Source organism: Oryctolagus cuniculus, chromosome 3 (genome assembly GCF_964237555.1).
Source record: "Oryctolagus cuniculus chromosome 3, mOryCun1.1, whole genome shotgun sequence".
NCBI classification, from domain to species: domain Eukaryota; kingdom Metazoa; phylum Chordata; class Mammalia; order Lagomorpha; family Leporidae; genus Oryctolagus; species Oryctolagus cuniculus.
The window spans coordinates 20,613,719-20,628,822 of NC_091434.1; the positions used below are offsets into that span (position 1 = coordinate 20,613,719).

The window sequence follows — 15,104 nt, forward strand, 5'->3', positions numbered from 1 at the left end:
TCTCTCTAGCAGGCTCTCTGCGAGGGGCAGGCATCAATCAGGATTCCCAGGTGCACCCCTTCCCTCCGCACCCGCCCACCCTGTAGGCTGCGGAGCTGCAGCAGCTGAGTGGGGCTGACACCTCCCTCCCCGCGGCCGGACACCCAATCAGAGAGAACCCGATCCGGGCCGGGCTGAGGGCCAGGAGCCAGGCCCAGAATAGTACCGCCCAGCCACAGTGCCGCGCACTCGCTCTCCGTGCTCGGGGCTGGCCGCATGGAGCCGGAGCTGGAGCCCGCTCTGCGCAGGGTACGGGGTCCCAGGGGTTCCACGGTGGGCGCCTGTGCGTGCGGCCGCCCCTGTGTGTCTGGCCTGGCTTTTCTCTGTGTGTGTGTGTGTGCGTGCGCAGGCCAGGAGGTGCCTGGTGGCTCTGCCAGGGTCCAGGAGTGGCCGGATGTGTGTGTCTGTGTGTTCCATGGCCTCTGGCTGTGCGTGTGTGGCTGCGTGTGCTTGTGCAGGGGGCGGGGGGTGTGAGGACCTCCTCACCCCTCAGACACTGGTTTTTCTCACAGATCCCATCCTGGAGCAGCCTCGGGGGCCCTGAGCCTCAAGGTGGGTGGACTTCGTCCTTTCCCGGGCCCCTTCTGCCACATCCTTTGTCCCCCACCTTTCTGGGATGCAACACCCAGCCCCACCGCAACTGGATTTTGTCTTTCTCTCCTTCCCCTTCTTTCTCCTCGGTACTGCTTCCTCCTGTCCCCAGGCAAGAGCCTCTCCACTTCTCGTCCCTCTTTTCAGAACAGCAGGGGCATCGGATAGCTGAAGACTTGGAGCTCAGTGCCGACTCTGCCTCTTCTTAGCTGTGTGACTTGTAGCAATTCGCTCCACCTCTCTGAACCCCTGGCCCTCACTAGTACAACAGGGATGATGATAATGCCTCCCTTAGCAGGCTATACTGAGTCTTGAAATACGTTGGCGACGAGCTCTCTGGAAGCTTGCAAGTGCTCAGTGTTGTCGCTGGTAGCCTTTGATTGATTGATTGATCGGGTTGTATTAATCAACAGACCCATTTCCCTTTCCAGAAATCAGCTTTCTAGAAGAGAGAGACGGTGACTCATGGCCGTCGCCAGCCGTGACCACCAGCTCAGAAAGACTCTGCGGGAAACGGGGCACGAAGGCTTCAAGATGGACGAAGCAGGAGGCTGTGGAGAAAGGGGAGCCACCAGGCGTGGGGGAAGGTAAGGCCAAGGCCAGTTCTGGGGAGCAGGAGCCAGGGCAGTGGGGAGTCTGAGAGGCTGAGCCCTGGGCAAGGCTCTCCGTCACACAGTTAGACCTTGTGGCTTTGGTCTCCCCACACGAGAACAAACGCATTGACGAGCAGGGGACTCCACATGGCCAACTCAGAGAGACGGGACCGGGCCACCTCCTGGCGTGACTCTCAGACTCAGCTCTCCACCTGCACACTGGGGCTGCAGCATCCAGGCTGGGTGTGGCTGCTGTGACATCAACCAAGACAGCTGATGAGAAAGTGAGTTGGAAGATGCAGTTACTGTCTTCTCCCTCCCCTCCCCCAACAGGTCCCCGGGCCAGGCCAGCTGCTGAGTCCACCGGGCCGGAAGCCACATTCCCTGAGTCCACACCCTTGGCCGGGGTGGGCACCCCAGCCGCCGGGTGGGACTGCCAGCCGCCTGACTGTGCAGCCTCAGCCGCAGGCTCCGGCACAGACGATGGGGAGTTGGCCGCGGCGTTTCCAGCCTCAGAAGACTGGGGCTGCGAGCTGGAAGGCATGGTGGAAGAGAGGCCAGCCCCGTGCCCATCCCCACAGGCCCCACTGCTCAGCCTCGGCTGGGATGACGAGCTGCAGAAGCCCGGGGCCCAGGTCTACATGCACTTCATGCAGGAGCACACCTGCTATGATGCCATGGCAACCAGCTCCAAGCTGGTCATCTTTGACACCACGCTGGAGGTGAGGCCACGGTGCGGCGCTGTCTGAGTTTGGTCTCCAGCCTCACAGCACTGGCCCCACCAAGTCCCCTTCATCACGCAGACAGGGGGGCTGGGTGGGGGAGTGGCTTATGTTTCCAAAGAGCTCACCTTAGGACCTGTAGCTCTAACCTTAGCACAGGCAGGGTATACTCCAGGAGAAATAGAATGAGCATGAGCCGGGGTGGGGGTGGGGTGGTCCTGAAACATGGGACAGGTATTGATCACAAGTACACAGTTGGTCTCTGGTGAATGGTGAGCACATGTCTTCATCACAGTACCCAAAAAATACAACCGGCACGTAGAATGGGGTTGCTTGAGGTGAGGCTCAAATGAGTCAATATCCAATCTATTTAGGGGGAAAAAAATGGAAGCAAATATGCAAATACTATGTAAATCTCTACGGACTATGTAAACTCTAGGACTTGGAGTAGCAAAACTGAGTCTATGGATTTCCAAGAACCCTGGTGTGCCTGACCCCTCAGTGCCTCTGGCAGCCCAACCCATGCAGCAAACAGATCCACAGTGACTGCTGTGTGTGCCAGTGTGTGCCATGACCGTGACGGGCCAGCTATACCCAACTGTACATGGGACATAGAGGGCTCAGCCTGCAGGCGAGTAGGTGGGGGGAGGTGTCTGAAACTTCGTGGTGTTTCACCCCCTGTACTTCCTGCCCTGCCCTCAGATCAAGAAGGCCTTCTTTGCCCTGGTGGCCAATGGCGTGCGGGCAGCACCACTGTGGGACAGCAAGAAGCAGAGCTTTGTGGGTAAGGAGAGGCTGGGGGCAGGGCGTGGAGAGCAGGAGGGGCTGGCAATGGGACCCCAGGCTGAGCCAAGCCTGGGGGGCCAGGGCCAGCAGCCAGCAGGGATCTGGACTCAGTTTCCCCGCTCTGAGAGTTGGGACCAATGGTTTGATGCCCCTGGTGCTAAGTAGCGAAAGAGGAAAGGAGAGGCAGGAATGAGGAGACCCGTTTCTCAGGCGTGGGAGAGGCTGCCCCACTGTGGTCTCTCCACGATCGCACTGCATCTTGGGACAAGGACACTGGCAGGGCAGGCCAGGGCGTGTGACCCCTCAACCTGCTTGCCACCGAAAGGCTGACCATGTCCCTGCCCTCCGCCCCCTCCCTGCAGGGATGCTGACCATCACAGACTTCATCTTGGTGCTGCATCGGTACTACCGGTCCCCGCTGGTGAGGAAGGGGCTGGGGGTCCTGGGGGCGCCCAGGTGGGCAGGGGTGGAGGGAGCGTCTCCAAGGAGCCCGGTGCCCGAGGGGCACACCTCTGACTTCGGGGGGCCTCTCTGTGTCTGTAGGTCCAGATCTACGAGATTGAAGAGCACAAGATTGAGACCTGGAGGGGTGAGGAGAGGGGACCCCAAAGCGGACTGTGTGGCTGGGGGAGGGTGCGGCAGTGGTGCAGGGGAGGGGAGGGGGGAGTCTGCAGCCGCAGTGCCCTGGGCTGACTCAGGCTCGCCCACAGAGATTTACCTGCAAGGCTGCTTCAAGCCGCTGGTCTCCATCTCACCCAGTGACAGGTAAGCACCCCCCACCATGCACCCGAGCCCCTTGATCGCACTCAGCCCTGAACCAACCTCCTTGTCCTCGGCAGCCCTGTTCCCCTTTGCAGGGGACGGGGGTGGAGCTGCCCTCAGACTTCTGCTTCTACCTCGGCAGCCTGTTCGAAGCTGTCTACACCCTCATCAAGAACCGGATCCATCGGCTGCCTGTGCTGGACCCGGTCTCGGGCACCGTGCTCTACATCCTCACGCACAAGCGGCTGCTCAAGTTCCTGCACATCTTTGTGAGGCTGGCTCCGGGCGAGCGAGAGGGTGTGGGGGAGAGGCCAGAGGGGCCGAGAAGCCTTCAAGCTTCGGATGGGGCGGGGGGAGGAGCGGGAGCCCTGCAGGGGCTGGCCACCGGCCCCTGGTCACCACCACGAACCCACCCCATCCAGGGTACCCTGCTGCCCCGGCCCTCCTTCCTCTGCCGGACTATCCAGGATCTGGGCATCGGTACATTCCGAGACTTGGCCGTGGTGCTCGAAACGGCGCCCGTCCTGACGGCTCTGGACATCTTCGTGGACCGACGCGTGTCTGCGCTGCCTGTGATCAATGAATCAGGTACCCACATCCAAGACCAGGGGCTCTGGCTGGCGCAGGGGCGAGGGAGGGCATGCTGGGCAGGGGCAGGGGTCTGTGTGGCCAGAAGACCCCGGCAGCCACTCAGCCTGTCTGTGCTTTAGCTCCCTCGCGGGTGCAGTGGGAACCCTCCCACCAGCCGTCCCTGGGCCTCCCCTGGAGAGCTTACATGGTGAAGTCAGCGACAGAATGGGCGGGCCGAGAGGAAACAGCTGGGAGCCAGGTTGTCAGTATCAGATCCCCCCGAAACAGGCCGCGCAAGCATGGGCCTCCAGCCAGCTCTCAATTTCCTGTCCCGAAAAAGGGCTAGAGGGAGGGATTATTTCTTCAGCTGGAAGATGGCCGTAACATACTTCAAAGTTAAAATCACCATGGTAATGCTGGATAGTAAGAAGTGTTTTGAACTTATTTTTGATTAAGAAAAATTTCAAATGAATGAAAGGGTAGAAAAAAATCCTATAATGAACCCCATATTTCCATTGCCTGGATTAACTGCTGATAACTTATTGCCATCAGCAGTTCATTTTTTTTGAAGCAATTTAAAGTGAATTACAAGCATTGTCTCATTTCATCCATAAATGCTTAAATCTGCTTCTCTTAAAATAAGCAGATTATGGCCAGCACCGCGGCTCACTAGGCTAATCTTCCACCTTGCGGCGCCGGCACACTGGGTTCTAGTCCCGGTCAGGGCGCCAGATTCTGTCCCGGTTGCCCCTCTTCCAGACCAGCTCTCTGCTGTGGCCCGGGAGTGCAGTGGAGGATGGCCCAAGTGCTTGGGCCCTGCACCCCATGGGAGACCAGGAGAAGCACCTGGCACCTGGCTTCGGATCAGCGCAGTGCGCCGGCCATGGCAGCCATTTTGGGGGTGAACCAACGGAAGGAAGACCTTTCTGTCTCTCTCTCTCTCACTAACTCTGCCAGGCAGAGTGAACAGTGAGAGAGACAGAGAGAAAGGTCTTCCCTTGCCGTTGGTTCACCCTCCAATGGCCGCCGTGGCCGGCGCCCTGTGGCCAGCGCACCGCGCTGATCCGATGGCAGGAGCCAGGTGCTTCTCCTGGTCTCCCATGGGGTGCAGGGCCCAAGCACTTGGGCTATCCTCCACTGCACTCCCTGGCCACAGCAGAGAGCTGGCCTGGAAGAGGGGCAACCGGGACAGAATCCGGTGCCCCGACCGGGACTAGAACCCGGTGTGCCGGTGCCGCAAGGCAGAGGATTAGCCTAGTGAGCCGCGGCGCCGGCCAAGAGCATCTTTTTTTTTTAAGCGCTGATTTGTTCAGACCAGGAGCCAGTTAAGGTCCACAGCTTGCATTGTGTCTTTTGTCCCTTGAGACCTTTTCCTGTTGATTTTCGTGACAGTGATACATTGTCCTTGGTGGGTCCGTTTGCCTCCCAGAGGTGGCCTGCACCCTCTTCCTCTGTCCTTGAGCTTCCTGTAGATGGGAATGTAGACAGTCTTGATGGGGTTCAGACAGCATGTCCGAGGTAGAGGTTCCTGAGGGGGCGCCGCGCCCCGGTGCTGCCTCGTCTCACTCTCTGGGTTTAGGAAGTGGCGGCCCGATGACTCATCAGGAAGCCGGGACCTGGGGGCATGGCGGGGAGCTCATTCCCAAAGTCTGCCCCAGCACAGCACCCGGGTTCTGATGTGAGCCTCTCCCTGCCTTTCCCCCGCCCCTCCCCTACTGCAGGTCAGGTCGTGGGCCTCTACTCCCGCTTTGATGTGATCGTAAGTGTGGATGGGGAGCTGGGGGGGGGAGGTGGTGGTGTGAGCACCAGTAGGGGAACTTGGTAGACATGGGGGGACATTTCTGAGGGGGGCTGGAGCCTGAACGGGGGAGTGACCAAGAGCCCCCCTTTGTTCCCTACCCCAGCACCTGGCTGCCCAGCAAACCTACAACCACCTGGACATGAGTGTGGGGGAAGCCCTGAGGCAGAGGACAGTGTGCCTGGAGGGGGTCCTCTCCTGCCAGCCCCACGAGACCCTGGGGGAAGTCATCGACAGGATTGCACGGGAACAGGTACCCCATGCGCCTCCAGGCGCCTCCCCACCCCCACACAGCTCTGTTCTTCTATTCCTGTACGCTGTGCACCTGCTCCGTCCTTCCACTTCCCGACAACTCTTTTCATGACCACGGGGCCCTGGTGCCAAGGGCCACAGCCAGCTTGCATGGCTGCCTGCTTCCTGGGAGATCCCCTCTCGTCCCTGTCCCCAGCCCCGTCAACTTCCTCACCCTGTTTCTTGGGTCCGACCTCTTCCATGGCCATGGTCCCCTGGCTCTGCGCCCTCACTGAGCACGGTCTGCCCACAGGTGCACCGGCTGGTGCTAGTGGATGAGACCCAGCATCTCCTGGGCGTGGTCTCCCTCTCCGACATTCTGCAGGCGCTGGTGCTCAGCCCTGCTGGCATCGACGCCCTCGGTGCCTGAGAACACTGAGTCCTCCCTCCCGGGCCACCTTCTGCACCTGAAGCCAATGAAGGGAGCCGGGGGAACTCGGCCTTCGTCTTCCCCACCCGTTTGCTGGCTCAGCTCTGTCTGGTTCAGGTAGGCTGCACCCTGGGTCTTTCTGGGCTCTCAGATCTCAGATTGGGGCCCACTCCATGTGGCCCCCATGGAAACTCACCAGCCACCACTTTGTCCCATGCTCAGCCGAAGTCCTGGAGGCCTTCCCGGGAGGGGGTGAGGGGACAGAGGATGAGCTAAAGACAAGGATTTCAGGGGCCCTGGGATGGAGTCCCCGCTGTCTCGCTGGCAATACAGCATCTGCTGGGAGATCCATGACAAGGGAGCAAGCTAACAAACCCTTGCTGAGTGGAATCTCCATGCATGAATTCCACCCAGGACTCCCCAGTAGGAGGCAGCTCCCCCTCCTTGCCTGGTCACCGTCTTTGCTTCTGTCTCCCTCACAGATGTCTCCAGCCCTTTCCCTGCCTGTGCTCCCAGAAGCCCTTGGGCGCAGCCACTGCACCATGGGACGATGAGATGAAAGAGAACAGCTAAGCCTGGAGGCCCCTGCACCAACCCTCTGGGATGGCCCCAGGGACACCTGTGCTCCATGACCGCCGGGATTCCTTCCCTCACCTGGGTCAGGACTGGCCCTAGGGGGCAGCAGTGAGCCTGCAGCCCATGGGGTCAGTCAGGGGCTCCAGGTCCCTCGGCTTCGGGATTGCCCCCTACTCACACCCCCAGCCCCTGGGAGTCCCAGCTAGTCATTCAGGGGCTAACTTCACCACCGTCCTCGGACTCTCCCGGCATTGTCGCTCCAGGGCTGCTGGGAGTCACCACGGAGCCACAGTTACTACAGAGCTGCCTGCGGAGTGGGGTCCTCCCTCCGCGCTTCCCCAGAAAGCCCTTAGCTCTCCGCAGCGAGCAGGGCTGCCAGTCCCTGCTGGTGGGTGGCCTTGTATTCGGATCCCTGAGAACAAGCAACGGAAAAAGCAAAAAGAACAATCCCCGAAACCGGCTCTTAGTAGGGCTCACTCAAAATGGCACAGTCATCTAACCTGAGCTTGTGGCAAGATCCCTGTGCTGTCTGAATTCAAAAACGCCAACGAAAATCTGCAGTCGGCAAAAGCTGCAAGTGGCATTTCCTTTGTACCCAAAGTGTATTCCACCAAAATTCCTTTTTTACCTTTTGTTTATAACAAAACCATAACTACCTATGTCTATGGCAGGAAGCACTCCATCTACCAACTCTAAGCTGTGAGAAATATAACTTGTCTAACACCGAGACTCATTTCTACCGTGAACCTGATCTCCACTGTGTACCCCATTTCGATTCGGGGTTAAGATCGGGAGAGAGGGCCGGCACCACGGCTCACTAGGCTAATCCTCCGCCTAGCGGCGCCGGCACACCGGGTTCTAGTCCCGGTCGGGGCGCCGGATTCTGTCCCGGTTGCCCCTCTTCCAGGCCAGCTCTCTGCTGTGGCCAGGGAGTGCAGTGGAGGATGGCCCAGGTGCTTGGGCCCTGCACCCCATGGGAGACCAGGAAAAGCACCTGGCTCCTGGCTCCTGCCATCGGATCAGCGCGGTGCGCCGGCCGTCAGCGCGCCGGCCGCGGCGGCCATTGGAGGGTGAACCAACGGCAAAGGAAGACCTTTCTCTCTGTCTCTCTCTCTCTCACTGTCCACTCTGCCTGTCAAAAAAAAAAAAAAAAAAAAAAAAAAAAAAAAAACAAGATTGGGAGAGAGGGGTGCTTTATGTGGTGCTAGACTTTGCTCCTTAGCCATCAGCACCCATCTGTGCCAGCACCTGCCAAAGCAGGCTTCCACCAGGTTGCTGGTCACTGGTCGTCAGTGCCGGTTGCGACCTCACTCCCACGAAGCCTCCTGCACTTGGGACCTGCAGGACACTCTAGGTCCAGCCCTGGGAGCCCTGGGCTTCAGGAAGTTGGGTGAGGCTGTCCCAGGCGCACATGCTCGGATCTGCAGCCCAGACCTTTCCTTATTTGACAGGTCCTTTCTCAACCCCCTGTTCTCAAGGACCCCAGAAACCCCCACACTCTCCTCTTCGCTCCTCACCACTCCCTGCCAACTCCGGAATCTCTACCAGTGGGAAGGGGGTCCTTGTTCTCAAACCCATCTTCCAGACCCCCTGCATGTGTGTCCCGTATGTCCGGTGTGGCCTGAGTTCCTGCCACCCACTTGGAGAATCAGGCTTTTGAAATTCCAAAGTCAAGGTCGCGACGTGGTGGTGGGCTCTGCAGGTCTGGCTGTGCTCCTAAACTTGGTCGAATGTGGTCCTGCCCACTTTGCCTCCCAGGGTCGGAGTGGACGCGTCTGTGCCTCAGCCATCGGGCGGTGAATGGTGGGGTTTTCTCACTCAACACTTTGCTCGCACCCGAGGGCCAGTTGGCGCTGGCTCTGCTTCAGCCCTACTCCAGAAGCTCTGGGGTCTTGGCTCAAGTGGGAGCGTGCGATGGGGTGAGCTTGGGTGTGAAGGAAGAGAGGCTCTCTAAGATGGCCATGTCCTAGATCAGAGATTTTGTGTTCAAGTGCCGGCTCTGCCCTCAGTTCCAGCTCCCTGCTAATGTGCACCCTGGGAGGCAGCAGGTGACGGCTCAAGTTCTTGGGCCCCTGCCACCCACGTGGGAGACTCAGATGGAGTTCCCAACTCCTGGCTTCGGCCTGGCTCAGCCCCAGCTGCTGTAGGCATTTGGGAAGTGAGTCAGTGGATGGGAGAGCCCTCTCTACCTCTCAAATAACAATAAGTAGATATTTGAAAAAGATCATCTCTCAAGGGGGAGTCTGAGGGGGGCTGTCTCCAGCTGTGACCGGGAAAGGGAAACAGGTGAGTCCTTTGTATTATGTATTAATATATTTGACAGAGAGAGAGAGAGAGAGAGAGAGAGAGAGAGGTTTTCCACCCTCTGGTTTACCCCCAAATGCCTGCAATGGCTGGAGCTGGACCAGGACAAAGCCAGGAGCCTGGAACTCCATCCAGGTGTTCCACACGGGCAGCAGAAGTCCATGTACTTGACCCATCCTCTGCTGCCTTCCCAGATGCCTTAGCAGGGAGCTGGATGGGAATTGGAGCAGCCAGGACTTGAACCAGCATTCTGAAAAGGGAATGTGGGCATTGCAAGCCTACGACTTAACCCACTGAGCCAGCGCCACCCCCACCCACCACGTCCTTCTGTGGGGAGCATCCACCCCTGCCCACCTCAGGCACCCTCCTCACAGCACAGCCCACCCCCTCCCCACCGCATGCAGCATCCCAGCCCTTGTAGGAGAGGCAGAGGTGCCAGGTGGCTGTAACTGCTTCCATTCCAGATCAGAACAGGCTGCCCTGCCACCCCGTTTCCATGTGAACCTAGGCTGGGCTGCTTTGTTCTGCATCGTTGGCCTCCTGTCCCCAGCTCCTCCTCAGCCCACCAGGGCCTCTCTGTGTCCCCGTGGCCTCCGGGCCAGACTCCCATAGCCTCCTTTCCCTTCTTCATAGCCCTCTAATGGTGTGGGATCCCTAGGGAAGCTTTATAAAATGCGGATTCCAGGGCCCCGTTCCCAGAGATACCACTTTCCTGATTTGGAGTTGGGATCTGGGTTTCTGTATTTATTTTCCATAAGCAGATGATGAGCTGAGACCGTGCTCACTCTGTGAGTAAAATCATTTGTCGCTTTATTGGGTCTTGTTATTTAATTATGACTAAAGTCTGCAAGAAGCATCGGCTAACTGTCAATGTTAGAAAAGTGGCACCACTTTTCTCCCAAACATCCTTGCATACAGAAGTAGTCAGTCCAGTGTCACATGTGTCCATTCCATGGTGACAACTGTCAACTGGGTCACTAGATACACAGTAAAACTGGAATCGTGGAACTAAACCCCTGTTACCCAGCCAAAATGCACTCAGAGCCCAAACTTCTGTAGAATACGGCATGTAGACAGCCAGACAGCACTGGGTGCCCAACTTTTACCCCTAAGAGACAGTTGGGTGGGTGCTGGGACACAGCAAGTTAAGCTGCCACCTGCATTCCAACACCAGCATCCAATAGCCAAGTGCCAATCTGAGTGAGACTCAGCTTCCTGCTAGTGCACCCTGGGAGACAGCGAAGATGGCTCAAGTGTTTGGGCCCCTGCCACCCACATGGGAGACCCCGATGGAGTTCTGAGCTCCTAGCTTGGCCTGGTCCAGTCCTGGCTGTTCCATTCATTTAGGGAGTGAACCAGCGGATGGAAGATCTCTGTCTCTCTCTCTCACTCTGCCTTTCAAGTAGATGAAAAATAAATTAAAAATAAACTTTTTTTTTTAAAGAACACAGCTTTTTTCTTAAAGCCTTACCAAAATATAGATCCTAATATGGTCAACAAATTCAAATGAACTAGAATAAGAGTAACAACTACACCCATTCTTTTTAGTTAAAGGAATATCTGTCACATCTGCACTTCTGCAGGTGTTCCCAAGCCAGTACTGGTCCTCTCTCCTTATGGAAGCAAGTCAGGGCGGGCCAGCAGGAAGTCTCACTGCGACATCCCTTCACAGTGACTCCCGGGGTCTCTAAGTCGAGACCCTGACTCTGGAAGGGCATCCCATCACCACTGGCCACTGCTGGACTTTGTGGCAACCCTCATACAGGGCTGATGCTTCTCACCCCGCAGAGAGAAAGCTGCCAGGGAGGGACCCAGGGAGGGACCCACCCACCCCACCCCCGCCCACACCCACACCCTCACCCCTACGACCTCGCATCAGTCCTCCAGCTAGTCCATGCGTTTGAAGGAATCACTGGCAAAGGAATTGAGTGACTTCTTGTCCCCCAGAGGCTGATGAGCTGGAGGCTTGGTCCTCATTGTGGCTGTGTTGAAGTGGCGGAAGCTTCCGCCGGTGGAGCCCAGCGGGAGCTCCTGGGTCACTGAGGGCACTGCCCTGGGAAGGGAGTATTGCTGGTCTTGAGGAGTGAGTTGTTCCTGCCCAGAGGGCTGTAACAAAACAAGGCTATCCCACGTGGTTGGCCCCTGCTCCCCTCCCTGTGGTTGCACCACAGCAAGGGGGCTGTCGTGAACTCTCAGAACTGTGAGTCTTATCATGTTTCTTCATATGCACCCAGCCTCGGGTATTTTGTTACAGTCTCAGAAAATGGACTAAAGCAATGTGCGGTCTTGTGCAGCCGCTGTGATGGGATCAAGAGACGGAGGCCATTCCCTACTCCCAAGACGAACTAAATAATTCCATGTACACTTACGGGACATGCGTTCTTCTGTGTGGCTATATTACCTATCAACCAAAATCTTTCTAAAATTAAAAAAAAAAAAAATGGGGCTGGCATGGCGCAGCAGGTTAAGCCACCGCCTACAATGCCGGTTTCCCATATTGGAGCACCAGTGTGTGTCCTGGCTGCTCTGCTCTCTTTCAGATTGCCAATGTACCTGGGAAAGCAGTGGGAGACGCCCCAAGGACTTGGGCCGCTGGCACCCACGTGGAAGACCCTGATGGAGTTCCAGGCTCCTGGCTTTGGCCTGCCCCAGCCCTTGCAACCATCTGGGGAATGAACCACCAGATCAAAGATTTCTCTCTGTCTGTTTCTCCCTTTCAAATAAATTTTAAAATCTTAAAAAAAAAAAGGCGAGTGCAGAGAGCTCTTTGGCCACGCTGGGTCTGATCCTCTGTGTCCCGCGTGGGACTCTGACTCTCCTCTTCCTCGTGGCTTTCTGGTCCTGGCCTCTGTGCCACGGCTTCCCATTTGCGTTACTTCTTCCTTCTGTGTTCTGCCACAGATGGCAAATCCTTGTTGAGGGAGCCCCTGAAGCCGTGCCTACCGCTCACGGAAGTGTGTGGAAACAGAGCCTAGGACTCGGTCGTGTGGCTGATTTGCCTTTAGAAGAAGAGGGAGAAGGTGGAGGAGGGGGAGAGTGGGAGGAGGAAGAGGAGGAGGAGAAGGAGAAGCAGCAACAGCAGGAGAAGCAGCAGCAGCAACTTGGAACGCCTGCATCTCATATCAGAGTCCCTAGGTTCGAGTCCCGGCTCCACTTCCAACCCAGCTTCCTGCTCGTGCACACCCTGGGAGGCAGCAGGTGACAGCTAAAGTATTTGGGTCCCTGCCACCCACGTGGGAGACTCAGACTGAGCTCCTGACTCCTAGATTTGGCCTGGCCCCACCCAGCTGCTGCAGGTATTTGGGGAGTGAACATTGGATGGGTTTTGTTTCTCTCTCATCCTTTCAAATAAATTAAAAAAAAAAAAAAAAAAAAAAAGGAATCGGCCTGGCGCCACAGCTCACTAAGCTAATCCTCCGCCTGCGGTGCCGGCACCCCGGGGTTCTAGTCCCGGATGGGGTGCTGGATTCTGTTCCGGTTGCCCCTCTTCCAGGCCAGCTCTCTGCTGTGCCCCAGGAGGGCAGTGGAGGATGGCCCAAGTGCTTGGGCCCTGCACCTGCATGGGAGACCAGGAGAAGCACCTGGCTCTTGGCTTCGGATCAGCACAGCACGCCGGCCATAGCAGCCATTTTGGGGGTGAACCAATGGGAGGAAGACCTTTCTCTGTCTCGCTCTCTCACTAACTCTGCCTGTCCAAAAAAAAAAAAAAAAGTGGGGGGGGGGGCTAAAAAAAAAAAAAGGAACCTTCTGGAGGTACTGATTACATTTGACTGTTTCTACATTAACCTCGCCACACTGATTGCCGCAGATTTTTTTCCCGTTGAAATGAATTCACATACCAACAACTTCACCCTTTCAAAGTACACAGTTCAGTGGCAAGCACTCCTCACCAGCATCTAATTCCAGAACATGATCCCGTATCTGTTAGCAGTCCCTCCCGGGCCCCCTGCCCCAGCCCCTGGCCCCCACTTGCTGCGTCTCCAGGTTGCCCGTCCTGAACTCCTCGGGTACCCGGACTCAGGCAGTATGTGGCGTCTCTGGCTTCGTGTCTGGCTTCTTTCACTCAGCAGGTTTCCAGGACTCACCCACGTGGTAACATGAATTTGCACATTTCTATTTTTATGGCTTAACGAGATTCCATTGTATATAGAGGATATTCACGATTCCTTCTGGATGTATACTTGTTTTCTTTATATTTTTAATATAAATTTTTAATATAATTTAATGTTTTCAACATTTTTGATTGTACGTGTTTACGGCGTATAACATGTATTGATGTATATATACATGACGGAGTGGTTAACTGGAGCTATCCAACGTCAGCACTGCCTCAACATCTGAAGTTTAATTTTTTTTTTTATTATTTGACAGACAGAGTTATAGACAGAGAGAGAGAGAGACAGAGAGAAAGGTCTTCCTTCCGTTGGTTCACCCCCCAAATGGCTGCCACTGCAGGCGCTATGCCGACCCGAAGCCAGGAGCCAAGTGCTTCCTCCTGGTCTCCCATGCGGGTGCAGGGCCCAAGCACCTGGGCCATCCTCCACTGCCCTCCTGGGCCACAGCAGAGAGCTGGACTGGAAGAGGAGCAACCGGGACTAGAACCCAGCACCCACATGGGATGCCGGCGCCGCAGGCAGAGGATTAACCTAGTGAGCCACAGCGCCGTCCTCCCTTAAGTTTACTCTTAATGGTTTTCAATTATACAGTAGAGTTGTTAGCATCATGATGGCCAATGGAGCGCTTGAATTTCTTCTCATCGACCTGAGATTTTGTGTCCTTTGCCACCTCTCCCGGTCCCCTCACCCCTGACTGAGCCATGGGAAGCACCCTTTGGATCTGTTTCTGCGAGTTGGGCTTCTTCAGATGAGACGTCCGACGGCAGGAAATAGGGGGTCTGCGGTGTCTTTCTGTGTCTGGCTCAGTTCATCATCCTCCAGGTTCACCCGTGTCACACATGGTGGGATTTCTGTGGGCTTCCTAAGGTTTATTTATTTTAAGTAGTCTTTAACGGTTTGTTTATTTTCATTTTATTCAAAAGACAGACAATGAGACAGACAGAGCTCTTCCATCCTCTGGTTCACTTCAAAAATGCCCGCAACAGCTGTACTGGACCAGGCCAAAGCTGGGAACCAGGAACTCCGCCAGGTCTGCCACATGGGTGGCAGGGACCCCAGGACTTGAGCCATCCCGGGACGTGCATCAGCAGGAAGCTGGGTTGGAAGCAGAGTAACTGGGACTTGGATCAGTTACTCCAGTACGGGATGTAAGTGTCCCAAGAGGCAACTTAAACTGCTGTGCCAAATGCTTACCCTTATTTTTAAATTATTATTATTATTATTATCTGAAGGCAGAATGACAGACAGGCATAGAGAGACCTTCCATTGGCTGGTTCACTCCTCAAATGCCCACAAGAGCCAATGCTGGGTAAGGCCATGGCCGGAAGCCTGGAACTCCATTAGGGTCTCCCACATGGATGGCAGGGACTCAAACATGAGAGCCATCAGCTGCTGCCTCCCAGGGTGTGCATTAACAGGAAGTTGGAGCCGGTGCCGTGGCTCAATAGGCTAATCCTCCACCTTGCGGCGCCGGCACACCGGGTTCTAGTCCCAGTCGGGGCGCCGGATTCTGTCCCGGTTGCCCCTCTTCCAGGCCAGCTCTCGGCTATGGCCAGGGAGTGCAGTGGAGGATGGCCCAGGTGCTTG

The 15,104-nt window shown here is 56.5% G+C and overlaps 1 protein-coding gene across 1 annotated transcript; it reads left to right on the forward strand.

Annotated features, from left to right (window-relative positions):
- Nucleotides 1–206: 206 nt before the first annotated feature.
- Nucleotides 207–7,827, forward strand: PRKAG3 (protein kinase AMP-activated non-catalytic subunit gamma 3). The gene is made up of 14 exons (XM_002712482.4): nucleotides 207–288; nucleotides 552–591; nucleotides 1,062–1,217; nucleotides 1,557–1,945; nucleotides 2,648–2,729; nucleotides 3,094–3,152; nucleotides 3,275–3,320; nucleotides 3,442–3,496; nucleotides 3,636–3,762; nucleotides 3,916–4,081; nucleotides 5,785–5,822; nucleotides 5,968–6,114; nucleotides 6,406–6,639; nucleotides 7,005–7,827. Exons 1-13 carry the CDS (start codon nucleotides 256–258, stop codon nucleotides 6,520–6,522), a joined length of 1,455 nt encoding a protein of 484 aa, XP_002712528.1. The 5' UTR covers nucleotides 207–255; the 3' UTR covers nucleotides 6,523–6,639; nucleotides 7,005–7,827.
- Nucleotides 7,828–15,104: the final 7,277 nt, after the last annotated feature.